At 34.9% G+C, this 15,855-nt stretch overlaps 1 protein-coding gene across 3 annotated transcripts in view; it reads right to left on the bottom strand.

The window, feature by feature from the left end:
* ITGB8 (integrin subunit beta 8) overlaps positions 1-15,855 on the bottom strand; it is a 94,190-nt gene that overhangs the window by 7,751 nt on the left and 70,584 nt on the right. For 2 of the 3 annotated variants that reach the window (XM_024738452.1, XM_024738451.1), the window contains exons 8-11: positions 12,027-12,116; positions 8,163-8,297; positions 5,089-5,494; positions 1,044-1,150 (exon numbers count right to left, since the gene is read on the bottom strand). In XM_024738452.1, coding sequence (XP_024594220.1) covers positions 1,044-1,150; positions 5,089-5,494; positions 8,163-8,297; positions 12,027-12,116 — 738 coding nt within the window. Of the gene's footprint in view, positions 1-1,043; positions 1,151-2,408; positions 2,635-5,088; positions 5,495-8,162; positions 8,298-12,026; positions 12,117-15,855 lie in introns of all 3 variants that reach the window. The other variant, XM_024738450.1, reaches the window with a different exon arrangement.

Here is a 15,855-nt window from a genome sequence, read left to right as displayed (position 1 = left end):
GGGAAACAAAACTCTGGAGAAAGTTTATTCTCCTGTGCAATCTCTCTAAGACCTGGAATTATTCTTACAGGTTAGAGGAAAGACTAGAAATAGTAGTAGCAGTAGGAACATTTTAATGAATGCATAATTTCAAGCTTCATTTCTAATTCTTATATAGTTTAACACCTTAAACCTGAACAAAATGGGGGTGCTGGCTTTTGAGTTCTAATGAACTTTTGTCCAAAATGATCTTTGAACGCAGCTTTCACATGTTTCTTCCATTCATATATCATCTTTTAACTGAAAAAGTGTTTTCATGTTCACTGGCTTATTTAATCCACACAACTCTGAGGTTGGTATTATTATCTCCATTTTACAGATGAGGAAACTGAGGCTCAGTGAAATTTTGTAAGAGGGCTGATATTTCTTAGCTACTAGTTTCAGGAGACATGCCTTAAGCTAAGGTCTTCAGACTAAAATTTCCATACCCTTTCCATTGTGCCACCTTTATATTCATTCACCCTTAAATTATATTTATATCAGAATGAAAATTATCAGGGAGGAATGGCCCTTTTGAAATTATGTACTTTGCAAAATTAAATCATTGCTACTTAGAATTTTTTGGTGTCACCTGAAACATGAAAGTAAATGTTCGTTTGACATGAGGAAGGTTATAACTGGAAACAAGTTTGGATTGTGAAGGGTAATGATGGCTCCATAGACCTTGTCTCTAAGGGTGAAATGGACTCTACTTAGGAAACTCCTATTCTTGGTTCACTGAGGTCTCTCTAGAAAATCTGTTTGGTATACTTCCATGGAGGTGCACAGCATGTGAATTTTGCTGGGTAGTTGAGATGGTAGTTTAATTGTTAGGTGGGAGATCTAGCAATTCAGCCATACCATGGCAAATATCCTCAGCTGGTTTTATAGAGCACTATTTCTTGGAGGTTGAAAACATTGAAGCAGTTAGTTCTTTCTTTGGGATGGTTGATTATGAGCCTTTTTAGGGAACATGATTCTCTGCAGATACTCTTCAGTACTTTGATTATTAACCTTTTGTTTACCTGATGTTTGGTCCACATAATGCTGTTCCTTGAGAGTACATGAGGTTTTACACCGATCAAGTATAGCTTGAGACAGATTGTGAGGGTGAAGGCATTGCACACAATTCCTGTAAGGGGAAACAGAAGTGAAAACATTTAATTTTTTAAAATGTTGTAGCCTGTAGTATTTTCTGTAAAAAATAAAATAGGGTACTGCTTTAGGACAGCAGAATTGTAAAACTGGGAAAGAAAACTATGACATTTATTTGTAATCTTGGCTGAATTTAATACCATGGCAAAGTTACATTCTAACCACTTAAAATATCTTAATGTATAAAATCAACATAATGATTTTTCTGTACTGAGAAGAAAATCTCTAGGAAATGAATAAGATACTCTCACTGCAAAATCAAAAACAAAACCAGCTAGCACAGATGTTTTAGAAGATGAATATTATGATACTACTAGAAAAATTTAGCAATGAACATACAGTTCAAATTTTGCTTGGGTTCATTAGAAATACCTCTACCACTCCATCGTTATCTTCCTAGTGTGTTACATAACCTACAATGCATAATTTAAAAAATTTTACTTGAGAATGTCTTTTTAAAAATTGAATAAAACAAATTGTAAGGCACAGTGATATTCTGAGTAGTGGTCTTTGAGCAGGACTCAAATTGTTATTGGAAAATTAATTATTGGCACAAAACAACAATGCCACCATTATTTAACATCACCTTTCCCTTATCCATCACTTCTTTCTAGAGTGCTTCGTAGCCACCACTTTTTAAAAGAATAAAAATAAAACAATAATAACAGCTAACATTTATTCTATGATTACTATGCACCAAGTACAAAGGTTTAGGTATTTTTTGCATGAACATCTAATTTAATTATTTCACAGAATTATACCACAGTATTATTATTATCCTCACTTTTAATATCACGAAACTGAGGCACAAAGAATTTAAAAAATCTTGCCCTAGATTAAACAGCTAATTAATAGTAAGTCGGGAAGCAGGCAGCCCCTAAATCATCACATCGTACATCTTAAACTTACACGAGGTTATATGTCAATTATATCTCAAAAAAGCTGGGGAAAAAAAAAACCAATGAAGCTTTATGAACACTGAATATTATTCTTTAAAAAAACCACCTATTTCAAAAAAGGCAGTGAATACCTAGATAAATTTTCATGCATGGCCAAAGATTGGAATCTAAGTCTTCTAATTCCTAAATTCTTCATTCAGTTCTTTTTTAGCGTGATGATAACAATTTATCTGGAGAAGATCCGGCTTTTAGGTTAAGGTAGGCAAAATAGAAAAGGTCGAACATGAATATAATGAAGGACTGCTTTATGTATGTTTGGAATCAGGAAACACATACCAGTTTTCATTGCAGGCTGTGTGACATGTGGGACAATGTTCACAGAAGCGGCCGATGCTCCTGGGATCGGTGCACTCACACCTGCCACATATACATGTGCCTCTTCCACTACACACTTGGCCTTTTGGACTGACACAGTGCTGGGCAGATGCTGATGGGCACTGGCACCGATCCCCTTCCCAGCCCCTGAAGCACTGGCATTTGCCTGCCTCACACTCTCCATGCCCTGCAACAAAGACACTCCAAGACCTAAGTTATTGAGGTCACTGACTTTGTGAAGCATTTCCAAACATGAATTCCCCTTCCATTTCCATGGAAACACACTGACAGTCAAGTGAATAGAAACAGCATCACTTTCTATTTGTCTGACATAAACAATGCCAGGACTTAGGAGTGTCTATTTTCAAAGCTGTTCTGTTGTAGATAATCTCCCCATGGTAATCTATTGTGCTGACAATTGTGAATTCTGCCCTGCCGCAGTGGCTGCCCAACTACTTGAAGGTCGCTGTACATTCAGTTTTAAATTAAAAAGACAAATATAAAGAAGCTACAGAGGCTGACGTAATGTTGTCTGATTTGAAATTTGAAAAACGGGTATTTTATGAATAGCTTCCATAATTTTTCTCTTAGTCACTCATTATTGCTCAGGGCCTGGGATAACTTTGAAGGTCTATTTGGCAAACCCTTTTAAGTGCTTCAGTTCTGCTAGTGCCTTGTTTAAAGATAAGATCTCTGGGGAAGTTGAAGTAATCCTTTCACATCTTCAGCACATTATTTAGCAGGTTTGTGGGACATGTCTTAAAGTATGCTGTGAGGTGTTATTAGGTGTTAAATGAGAGAAGGCAAGAAAGAAAGCAAGGTGGTATGTGTGTGCATGTTGTAGTTGAGGAAGAACACTGATTATACTCAGTTAAGTGGATTTTAGCCTGCAGGAAGTATCCAAGATTTAATATGCTAATGTGAACTAGAAATCTTAAAGAGAGGGTAAATTTTCAGGGCTGTAAACTGTTTTTCAAGTTTATCTGGCCAAAGACTTTCCCTTCCTTCCTTCTTTCCTTCCTTTCTCCTCTTTCCCTCTCTCTTTTCCTCCCTCCCTCCTTCTCTTCCTCCTTTCCTTCCTTCCCTCAATTCCTGGCTTCCACCCTCCTTCCTTTTATTGTGGAGCACCTCACAGGGTAACTGTTCCATAGCATCTACTGTTGGATCAGCTCAATTTGTTAAATGTAAAACTAATGATATCCAGGCCAAACAAATGCCTGCCAGACCCGGTTCCCTGTATATGGGCTGCATGCCTAATCCTAGCCAGCAGATCTGTGATCATGTGTTCTTACTCTCAAAGGACGCTAGTGAAGAAAATGCTTGTCAGCCTACAGTTTGCATTTATAACTTATATACAAATAATTCAAAGCAGATTCTCAACTGCCTGTAGGTCAGTAGTATCATAGTCATATAGAAGGACCAGTACATTGATTTTTAATATTCTACTATTAACAGAGACTGGGATTCTCAGTGTATTTCAAAGTTCATTGAGAGCTTGACAGCTGTGGGAAATGATGAAATCAGAATTCTTTTTCTGCCCTGTCCCAAACAGGATTAACACTAAAATATTAGATGACAGTTGCAGTTTGTTCTAAAGTCATCTATAATCCACTCTACCTAGATACCAGGTACAGCTGAATAAATGTTTAGAATATAAAATATTATGTGTATAAGATAGAATATAAAGGAAATTTGCCATCACATATTTATGTGATATAGGGTACATTTTTAATTTACACAAGAATAAAAATTTATTTTGTATAGGTTTGTTACTTTCCATATGCTTATTACAATGAAATATTTCATTTCATCAATAGTTTAATTAATATTTGCTTACCAAAATGCAAACTTTAAAAAGGTGCTTTAACAATAAGTGGATTTAGCACACTGTCACAGAAAAATTAATTCATTTAAAAATAATATTTTGTATTAATTTTCAAATGTTGCATATATTTTCTAGAATCTAACCTCTAGGTGGCAGTAAACTGAATTAGCCAAAAAGTACTTTTGATATTTTCATTTTAAATTGTCTCATTTTTAAATCCGGTCTTTCTGTGGCCTCTGGGCCTACTCTAGATTTCTTATGAAACCAGCATTTTCTTGAAGAATTCTGTCCTTTGACAGTTTTGTTGCTGGAGTTGTTCCAAAAATAAACTAGAGAAATTTAAATTACTACAGATTTACAATGCCATCTATGATAATGCATTAAGAATTTTACAATGAATGAAAAGTATATTTTTATAGCTAACTATCCTCTGAGCAAGACTGAGGGAGTAACCACTTATGAGAATGAATCAGATCCTTCTAGAAGAATACCCAGATTATAGAAAATCTGTCAGACATTATCAGTAATTTCCTTTTCTGGTATATGTCTTTACAAGATCAATCCGTTGAAAATAACAATTAACTTTTGGTTTTAATTTTTAAATATTTCCTGTATAAAATAATTTAAACTATAAATATCAGAATCATGTACTATAAATCTGTAGCTATGTCCTAATTTCACAGACTTTGTAAGTTTGAATATTAAATTCATATTCAAAGTTGGTAATTATAAAGATGTGATTTAAAGATACTTTAACATATATGCTAGTTTAATATATAACTATATAAATAACTGCATGTACATACTTATACTCACCAGCACACAGATTTCCATGGTGATATGGACAAGAAAAGTCATCTTTTTCACAGTATTTTCCATACACTTTTCCAAGCTTAATTTTGTGACATAAACATTTCCCACAAATACAAACTCCTCTACCGCTGCAAGCAGGTTGATCCTTGTGTGACTTGCAACTTTCAGAAGGAAATTGATCTTCATCAAAATGACATTTATTCTCATCACACTGGAAGCACTTGGCATCTAGAAAAGTTTCTTCTACACACTTTCTTTTAGGTCCTCTGCTGTCATCACACCGACAGCTGCAGTTTCTATGTATATGAATTTTAGTGGTTTCATTGAAACCAATAGGTTTGATTATTGCATAGCTCTTTCCTTCCATGACATCACATTTTTCCATTGTAACTGTTACATTGAAAAGAACCTAAATATTTGGGTGGGGAGGAAGAAAATATATTTATATGTCTTGATAATTTTTATTACCAATATTATATCTGTTAATATTTAAGTCAATAATATACCATCTTATAGAAATTAATATTTATAAATTACACATGCACTCTCATATGTAGACATAACATTCCTTTTTAATTTCATTTATTTCCTAGTTAATGAACTGGAGAGTTAAAGGATGCAATGACTGAGACTTGCCTGTATTACAGCATTAAATGGACATGGGTTCAAGCCTATTTGAAATGTGTACTCTACTTCCGATCATTAATTTATATCCTCAGCTGACTCCTTAGTAAACTTGAGAGAGAATAGACCATTTTCTGGATTCAGTCCTTAACATGTGGAGTTACTGAATATATTTGGCACTAAAGATAGATCAAATAAAGTCAAGTCAAGAGCTTCTGCTCTACTGGTTTAAAACCCTGAGATGAACAATTGTTCAAATGAACAATTTCTATTTTGTTTCTGTTTTCCAGGGGCCCAAGTAAGTTTTAGAGTTAAATTTTAGTTTATACATGGTGTTATGAAGAAAACATGGGGCTTTCCCTGATGTTACTCAAGGGAAAAAGATTTAGGATTCTCACTTTTAGATCTTAAGATCTCAATAAAAGGTCATACATTTGTCTCACTGGAAGATGTTAGTCCACAACTAAGGATCTGGCCTGGCAGGAATTGGTTTCCCCCATGCAAACTACAGAATGTCTTTCTCCTGCCAAATTTTTCCTTTTTCTCTATTTTGCCTTCCTGTACAACACGATTGGCTTAGTGTGTCTATTTATATTTGTTAACTCACCTTATGATCTTCAGGTACTTTGGCAAATAAGAAGGTTACATGTTTTTTTTCCATATTAGACTGAGATAAGTTACAATTTAAAAATACTTTGTGCTAGGCTTTTTGGTTGGGATGGAGTTAGATTAGATAGATAGATAGATGAAAATAGATATGGATGAATATATATAGATGGATATATATATGAATATATAGAGATTCATGCTCTCTCTCTCTCTCTCTCTCTATATATATATATATATATATGTATGTGTATATAGATATAGATAGATAGATATCCATCCCAACCAAAAAGCCTAGCACAAATATACACACTGATATGAAAGGTCTAAATTTAGGTTTATACGTTATATATATATATCCATTCGGAATTAGAATTAGTCTCATAATATTAAAATCAATACAGTTGGTGTCAGACTTGAAATGTTTTTTCTCTTTAAAAATATAAGGATTAACAGACTGTAGGATAATGTGGTCAACTGCCAATATTAATAGAGCAAAACTTGGGGTTTATATAATTAAGTGGTCAAATGACTCTTCCTTAGTCAAACTGTTAATACTACTTGGTTGAAAGTGAGGGAAAAAAGGGATGTAGACAAAGAAAAAGAAAAAAAAATGTAAGGAGTAAGGAAAACCATTCTGCCCAAATCGGTTTTGAAAGAAAGAGCTACTTCTAAAAAGGTAACCTTTTCTCAGAAACTAACTTAGCACTATCTTTTGCTAGCACAAAGTGTCTCTATATTCAGTGGAAATTAAATATGTATTTTGTAAACTGGCATAAAATATCTTTTGAACAAAATTCAAGGAGTGATTATGGAGGAGCCTACAGAATTTGAATTTGAAATACTTAATTTCAAATATACAGCTTGTTGGAACAACTATACTACCTGCAGATTCTAAACTTCTCAAGAGAGAAAATTACATTCTAACTAAAGAGAAGGAAGATTCTCCTTTATTCAACCTTAGAATACTAGGATTTTTAATCTCTTTCAATAACTTTTTCTTTTTGTCTATAGCATGATATTAAAATAATAACATCATAGAACCTTGGAGATGGATGGAGGTAGGATTGGAAATCTTCTAGTTCTAGCTGTTTATTTAAAAATGAGGCAACTGATGCCTCAAGAGGTAAATGACTCACTGAAAATCACTTCATTCTACAAGAATTTCTTTTAAAAGCATTTCTGTATATTTACTTTCTATTGTGCCAATCCTGGGAGAATCCGTATCTTCCCCAGTCCTATTTCCTGATGCTGCTATAATCCGGATCTCTCTTTTCCATATCTCATCCCTTTTTAGTTAAATGATGACACTTTTTTGTTGTTGTTGTTGCTCTTAACAAATTTCCCTACCTCGTAGGTCATTGTATTGAGCTAATACAAGTGTACTGGGACAATCACAAAGTGAAAGATTTTGTAATTCTTAATCTTTATCAACAGCATTCTTCTCTGTCGTTTTTACTTTCAACTTTCACATTTACTCTGAGAATTTTCAGATTTGAAACAAAAAGGTATTATCATCATCCTAAGTATAGGCACTTCTTGTTTGAGGAGATATGATTTCCTAACATTCACTGGCTGTGTCATCTAAGTTTAAAGTTATTATTATTAAATAATTATTTAATATGATATATATTTATTTATTTTAACTAGAGAGTTTGAGAAAACAGTCAATGGAGTTACAACAAGTAGGAACTTAGGGATTAGATAATAAAAGTTACTTTGAAGTGTAAATGAGATTCTTGAGGTCGGTAGTAAAAAAAGTTTTTCTGAATGGTTTGATTTTTCCGTAAGAAAGCATGCCAAACAACTTAGTTTACTTTAAATGGGAAAAACGCACACGCACATACTTCGTCATTGCTTGTCACATTTCCGCATCCGTCTGTGCCTGGCTTTCTGCTCCCATCTGGACAGATGGCAGTAATGTTAAAATAGATGCCTTTTATCTGGTTTTCCACCTGAACTTTCACTTCTGAAATGAGTTTCTGCAGAGATGACATTTTTTAGTTGTATACTATAGCAGTTTCTAATGTAAGCAACAAAACAGAGTCAAGTTTATCATGTCATTCTAGATTTAATTTTTAACGAAATCAAAGAGTTTGTCTCTGTAAAAGGTCGATTAAAAACAGTGTTTCCACATAATGACCCAATTACATTTGAAATACATAAAAAATACTGAAGGATTATCTGCATTTAAATGGCTCTATTTTTTCACATATTTCCATGACTGCATTTTGATCACTTCAGAGATATTTCTCACTCAGCTTGTTAGGAAAATAATCATTTTAATCCAATAACATTTATATTTTTTGGTAAAATTTAAATAAAGCATTGAGAATACATATATCATCACAGAGGCTAAATCTTGACAGCTTAAAATCTGGAACATGCTTCTGACATTTACAGCTGTTAAAGAAGCATTTCCATTTCAAACATTTTAGACTATCATGAAAGCTAAACTGCCTTACTGATACAGAATTGAAAGGTAAATTTTTGGGAGGGCATTTCTATACTGTAGGTATAAGAAATACCTGCCAGTTATGGCTGTATAAATTCTCCAAGAATGGCCTAGAATTTTTGCCAAATCCCTGGTGCTTGCTTATGTCAATCAAATTTGTTCCAATCCTTAATACTGAAATAGGGCCCCTTACTGGGCAGAAAATCATTTGCTCATTTATTCACTAATTTATATAATCATTCAAAAAACATGTATGTATTGCCTATTATGTATCAAGCACATCCTAATTTCATCCAATCTCTGGGTTCCAAAAGTTCTTGCTACATTAAATATATTCTGTAGATCTGTGTGAATTTCATCTCATAAAACTAAGAGTGTATCACATGCAAAAATCCTTAACTTATTTTTGTAAACAAAAGGAAAGGGAAAAGATGAAGTATGTACCTAAGGAAAGAGTGAGTAGCAGGGTGTGAAGGAAAAAGAAATCCCCATGGTTTCTAATTCTTTACTTGAGTAATTTTTCTTCTTCAACTGTATAATCAATAAAGAGATGTGTGCTTACTGATTAATAATTGATCATGGAATTATGGTAGTAAATCTTTAGAGTAAGATACTTCCTCAAATTTTATTTGAATAAAGGTAAGACTATATTAGTCACATTTTTTATCTACTAGAGAATTCATACATTGTAATCACTTAATTAAACAATTTCAGTAAAAAATAGAAACTTCTAATGGTATACAAATGGTATTGATATGGTTGGTTTGACAAATCAGAAGGAAGTTCCTAATACCATGACTGTTCTTTTTGCCCTTTTGAAATTCTGCTTCCCTTAAAACCTTAATCTAGTTTAACCAATGTTTTTCAAACAGGGTATGAAAACAAATAGCTAAAATTTTGCGCAGTTTTGAGATTAAGAAATTAAGTTTCAGGGCTTCTCTGGTGGCGCAGTGGTTGAGAGTCCGTCTGCCGATGCAGGGGACACGGGTTAGTGCCCTGGTCTGGGAAGATCCCACATGCCGCGGAGCGGCTGGGCCCGTGAGCCATGGCCGCTGAGCCTGCGCGTCCGGAGCCTGTGCTCCGCAATGGGAGAGGCCACAACAGTGAGAGGCCCGCGTACCGCAAAAAAAAGAAATTAAGTTTCAGACACCGTCTTAAGCTTGTCTTTTAATATCTAACAGGAACAGAGGCAGAATTTATTTTTTCTAATGTATAATTATTTTTTATTCAACATAATTTTTTTGTCTTAATTTCAGCTAAATTACTATTAAGTTATTATAGTCATGATTTTTATATAGTTTTAATTCTAATGGCAATGCAGATGTAAAGGATAAAAAACAAAATGCAATCACATTCACCTGTACTAAATTTGTATATAATTTTATAAAAGTCTTAAAAAGGAAATGCAAAGTATTAAAAGTTAGAATAAAATATTTTTATTATTTTTTCTTCAATGAACTGTGAACAGTTTCTGTTGAGCTGTGAAGACAAAATTAAATTTCAGAAGAATTTTGAAAGTATAGACATATATAAAGTAATAACAGAACCCCAACTTAAGGAGATTGTTTCGCCAGAGTTTTTGTTGGTTTTATTAAAATTGTTATTCAGATTGTTTAAGGTTAATCAGAACTGCAATTAGATAATGCATCACATACCTATCCTAGCAAATAAAGAACATGAAAAAAAAACCTGCTGTTTCCCTTTCCATGGGTGCAGTTTGAGATACAGGAAAGTTTGTCGACTTATATTTTTTCTTTGGGGTAATAAATGGGTTCATACTATGAAAACTAGGGTGACTTCTAACACTGTAAGCTCCTTTCTTATTTTGATTATACTTGGGAACAAACTTCGGATGGGAACGAATTGTACACAGGTTTGGTTTTCCTTGATAAGAAGCTCCACCAGTCCTAATGTTTTTTGTTTTTGTTTCGTAACAGTGAAGAAGAAATATAATTAAAGATGCTTTTCTTATTTCATCCAACATAGTCTTCAGATATAGAAAAATTCCTTGGCAAAAAACACAAAAACAAAAAAATCTCGCAAGGTTTATTTTCCTTTTAAAAAAAGAAAGTTTAAACAAGTCCTTCATTTTCTACCCCGTGTCTACTTCCTGCCTTTCTCTTTTGTAATTGAGTCGAAGGCAGATGTTCCATGAAGAAAATGAGAAGAGAAGCCTGCGATTTCTCACAGTGCTTGGGCTACTTTAACAATGTTCAACGCTACTGTGTCAGGAAGGGAAAAAGAGAATTTTGGGAAGTGAGAGTTTATCAATGGTGCATAAATTCAGGGTAGAATAAAGCATATCTTTAGACACTATGTAAAAAAGAAAAAAACAACAACAGAAAAACAGATTGTGTAACACAGGAGGAAGCACCTGGAAGCTGGAATTAAGGAAGACCTAGGTTCTGGTGCTGCTGCTTCTGCTTGTTAGCTGTTTGGCCTTTGATTGATTTGCTTAGCTTCTTTGAAGTTCTACAAATACACAGTGGGAGTACTAATACTTGCCTTATAGGTCGGTTGTGTGGATTAAATGAGGTCATGTATGGGAAATAATTGGTTCTTAGTGGTATTAAAATGACAGCTACTATTATTACAACTTCTTAAAGGAGATTATTCTATCCAGAAATGACTTAGATTGAGAGAGCAGATGTTTCTTAAATCTTTGCATTTGGTACCCACTCTACACGAACTGGGGACAGCATACAACTGTCATCTCAATAAAGTAGTGTATCTCTTAGGGTGATTCTTTTAATCAAACTAGTTTAGTAAAACTGCTAAAGTAAACGAACAACCAAGTGATTGATCTAGGAGACCCCAACGAAGTTCTCTTAGTAATCTCTCTATCTCATATAGTTCATTTTCCCTGGAAAGTTGCTGTTTAAATAACACTGTGGATTGATTACTTTATCTTTATGGCACTGGAAATTGTGAAATTTCTTGGTAATAAAGTATATTCTATAGCTGTGATTTGGTGACTCACTGAACATTTGATGAGGAAGGAAATTTAGATAGTCTGTAGCTCAACCTGAGTTTAGTAAACTGTGTCATTGAGACACAGTGAAGCACAGAAAGCTGAAATGACTTTCCCAAGGTTCTATAACTAGTTAGTGGTAGAGCCAGGGCTAAGCTCAGTTTCCTAATTCCTAATCTGTTTTTTCCACCACTCCTCTCAAGATGATAGGGCATTAGTTTGTACCTTGCCATGGAAATTGGGGTTAAAAGTTTATTTGAAAAAATGTGTACAGTATATACATACCTTATAGGCTTCTACAACCAGATTATTGAGGTTTGCAGCCTTTGATTCTATTTCACCAGCAATGGTGCCAGGCAAGAGGGGTAGAAGATCCTAGAAAACATACCAATAACCTGCACTTAATGACAATAGTATACAATGGTTTAGCCATCAAATATTTAAATATCTGTAGTTATCAGTGGAAGGTGAGTCATTACATGAATCAAAAAATATGAGACACAAGAAAAATATAAGCAACTAAGCAGAGCAGCCAAAACATATGTTCCTGAAATAGTATGTATTTGTATGTGCATGAGTGTGTGTGCGTTCACAAGTTACATGCTGACCTAAAACTCAAAGCACAGACCGGTATTTCCCAAACTATCTCCCATAGAACATGGTCCCAAGAGATTTTAAAATGAAAAGGGTTCTGAGGGCAAATAAGTTTGATAAATTCTGCATATGGTTTATTCCATATAGAGACTCAAAATGTACACCACTGCAATTCAGAAATAATTTAGCATTATTAAATGCAGCATTCCCTAACATTTACTTAATTACAAAACTCTTTTCTCATGTAACATATACAACTATTTTGCAGAACTACTTTTCCATGGAATGGTCTTTAGGACATATTTGCCCAGACAGGAGAAAAAAATCAGAGTCACAAATGGAAGCTGCATGGAGCAGGTGTTCTTGATGGATGGTACATAATAATTATGGAATCAGCTCTAGGTATTCCTAGTGAGAAATGAGAATTAGCAAAGGCTTAAAGGTTTACCCAAGTTGTAGCTGAAGTAAGAATAGAGAAGAAACTAGTCTGACTAGAGTGAATGGTGCATATTTATATGGAATCAGATTATGAAAAGTCTTGAAATACATTTATATACTCATTTTACCATTCACAAGTATCATTAGGTTCCTGCTGTATGCCAGCTACTACTTGGTTACTAACAATTTGGTATCTCAGGTAATAGGGAAAATGTATCAGTTAAATACTTTAAAAATTCATTTATACACCCTTGATTAACTAACCGCCATATACCACTTTGGGAATGCTAAATTGCTACGCCACATAGTTTCCATCCTTAAGGATCTCACAGGAATATAAATGACAGTTTCAAAAAACAACGTACACCTGAAGCAATAGACATATGTACAGACCCTAATGAGAGGGATACTGAGTAAGCATTTGAGAGCTGGGGAAAGTTGTCAGGGACTGTTTCCTGGAGGAGGTGATTCATGAGCTGTGTCTTAAAGGATGAGTAAGAGTCAAGTAATGATGGAGAAGGGCTTCCAGGCATGGGAGATAGGTAGCAAGAACAAAGTCACAAAGGAAAGAAAGAGCCTGGTGAGTGTGTACGCAGGAGGATTAGAAGCACGACTGGAGGGACAAGTTTAACGCAGACAATATTAAAGACTTGATCCTCTAGATCAGAGGGAACCACTGGAACATTTTACTCTGGGGAGTACTGTGCTCACACCTGTGATTCAAATAGCTCATCCTGCAGCCGAGTGGAAGATAGATTTGGGAGATGAGTTAGGAGGCTATTACAATCCAAACAAAGATAATTAATAAAAATATCTCTGAGCAGCCAAATTAGGTGACTGAAACGGCATACACAGGACTCTTAGCATAGCCTGTCAAGCTTTTAGAACCTGCTGACTCTTACTTTGCACACAATTCAATTAATAATAAACCTGGTTTTATGGTTTAACAGTCAGTGGAAATTTTCTTAAAGGAGTAGGGAGAAACTGCTAGAGCTAATATCACCATCAAGAAGTAATAGCAGAGAAAAAGGAGGTAAAAGCAATAAAGAGCTGCACAGTAAGTTGAAATTCATGAAATTTAAGCTTAGGGGTTAAGAACACAGGATTTGGGCTGTTAGGAAAGTTTGGGGAAGTATATAACTTCCCTAAATGCATTTCCTTCATCTTTAAAATGGGCATACTAGTAATATTGCCCTCATTGTTACGAGTTTTAAGAGTATTAAATGAGTTAATGTTAATAAACTCAGTGCCTGACAATTGTAAGTGCTCAATAAGTGGAAGCAGTTACTATTGTTAATAAAGTGATTTGGGCATTTAATTTGGGTCAGAGCCCTACTTCTGTGGATATTAATGGTTGTTTGCTTAAAAAGGGGGTTCCATGATATATAAGTTTGGGAAAACAGGGATTTATATTTTCACTATAAATTTCTAAGAGAAGAAATGGTATAATTTAAGTAGCACTTTCACATGATAAATGTGGTAGTCAGGTATTAGGGAAATTGTTGAAGGGAACACCAGCTTTGTGGCAAGTTAAAATGGGTTCAAGTATTTGTTGAAGCCAAAAGAAAATGTAGTTTCTGTGAAGTATTAAAAAATAAATGAAGGACATTAGGAGTAGAAGGAAGAAGCAAAGACAACAAAGAAGATGAAGAAGACCCAGTGAACAGATATGTGTAATGAAAATTAGGGTATCACAATATTGTAGAAATGAAAAAAAGAGTTTTCTGGAAAAAAGAACCTCAAAGACTGTGAAAAGAAAGCTATAGCAGGATCAGAAGTTACAGGTTTGGGGGTGACAAGGGGAATCCCATTGGGTGCTGCCAGAGTGACATAGATGCCAAACGTCTTTTGGGCTTGTAGGACTCACCTGGCCCAAAAGATACTGGACAAAATCAACATTATTCTTATGTAGCAAGGCTTTGACTGGGTTATCCACTTCCATGGCTCCTCTTATTCCTTTACTAGATGACCTAGACCAAACCTAGGTACGTTGGTACTATTTTAAAATATTCTGCTATTCCCCAACCTCATCTATTATAAAGATATGCCCATGGGCTAGAAAAAGCAGAACTCTGGACATGAGTGGTATACTTGGAGTGTGAACTACTTTTCACCTGATAAAAGTCTCCTCCATTATTGTCACAGTCAGTACAACAACAAGTATCAGTGCCCACACTTGGTTCTAGGTGTTACAAACATAGAATTTATACTTATTTATGCTTAACTGCTAACTTAAGACCCTGTGTAGTATACATTACTTTTTAAAAAATTTCAACATCTTTTTTGGAGTATAATTGCTCTACAATGGTGTGTTACCTTCTGCTGTATAACAAAGTGAACCAGCCATATGGATACATATATCCCCATATCCTCTCCCTCTTGCATCTCCCTCCCAGCCTCCCTATCCCACCCCTCTAGGTGGTCACAAAGCACCGAGTTGATCTCCCTGTGCTATGCAGCTGCTTCCCACCAGCCATCCATTCAACATTTGGTAGTCTATAAACGTCCATGTCACTTTCTCATCTCATCCCAGCCCACCACTCCCTCCCCCTGTGTCCTCAAGTCCAGTTTCCACATCTGTGTCTTTATTCCTGTCCTGCCCCTAGGTTCTTCAGAACCATTTTTAAAATTAGATTCCATACATATGTGTTAGCATACGGTATTCGTTTTTCTCTTTCTGACTGACTTCACTCTGTATGACACATTCTAGGTCCATCCACCTCACTACAAGTAACAAAACTTCGTTTCTTTTTATGGCAAAGTAATATTCCATTGTATATATGTGCCACATCTTCTTTATCCATTCATCCGTTGATGGACACTTAGGTTGCTTCCATGTCCTGGCTACTGTAAATAGAGCTGCAATGAACATTGTGGTACATGACTCTTTTTGAATTATGGTTTTCTCAGGGTATATGCACAGTAGTGGGATTGCTGGGTTGTATGGTAGTTCTATTTTTAGTTTTTTAAGGAACCTCCATACTGTTCTCCATAGTGACTGTATCAATTTACATTCCCACCAACAGTGCAAGAGGGTTCTGTTTTCTCCACACCCTTTCCAGCATTTATTGTTTGTAGACTT

Source organism: Neophocaena asiaeorientalis, unplaced genomic scaffold, assembly GCF_003031525.2.
Source record: "Neophocaena asiaeorientalis asiaeorientalis breed wild unplaced genomic scaffold, Neophocaena_asiaeorientalis_V1.1 scaffold89, whole genome shotgun sequence".
In the NCBI taxonomy this organism is placed as follows: domain Eukaryota; kingdom Metazoa; phylum Chordata; class Mammalia; order Artiodactyla; family Phocoenidae; genus Neophocaena; species Neophocaena asiaeorientalis.
The sequence above is the reverse complement of the archived record's forward strand: the minus strand, read 5'-3'. Positions and strand labels throughout refer to the sequence as shown.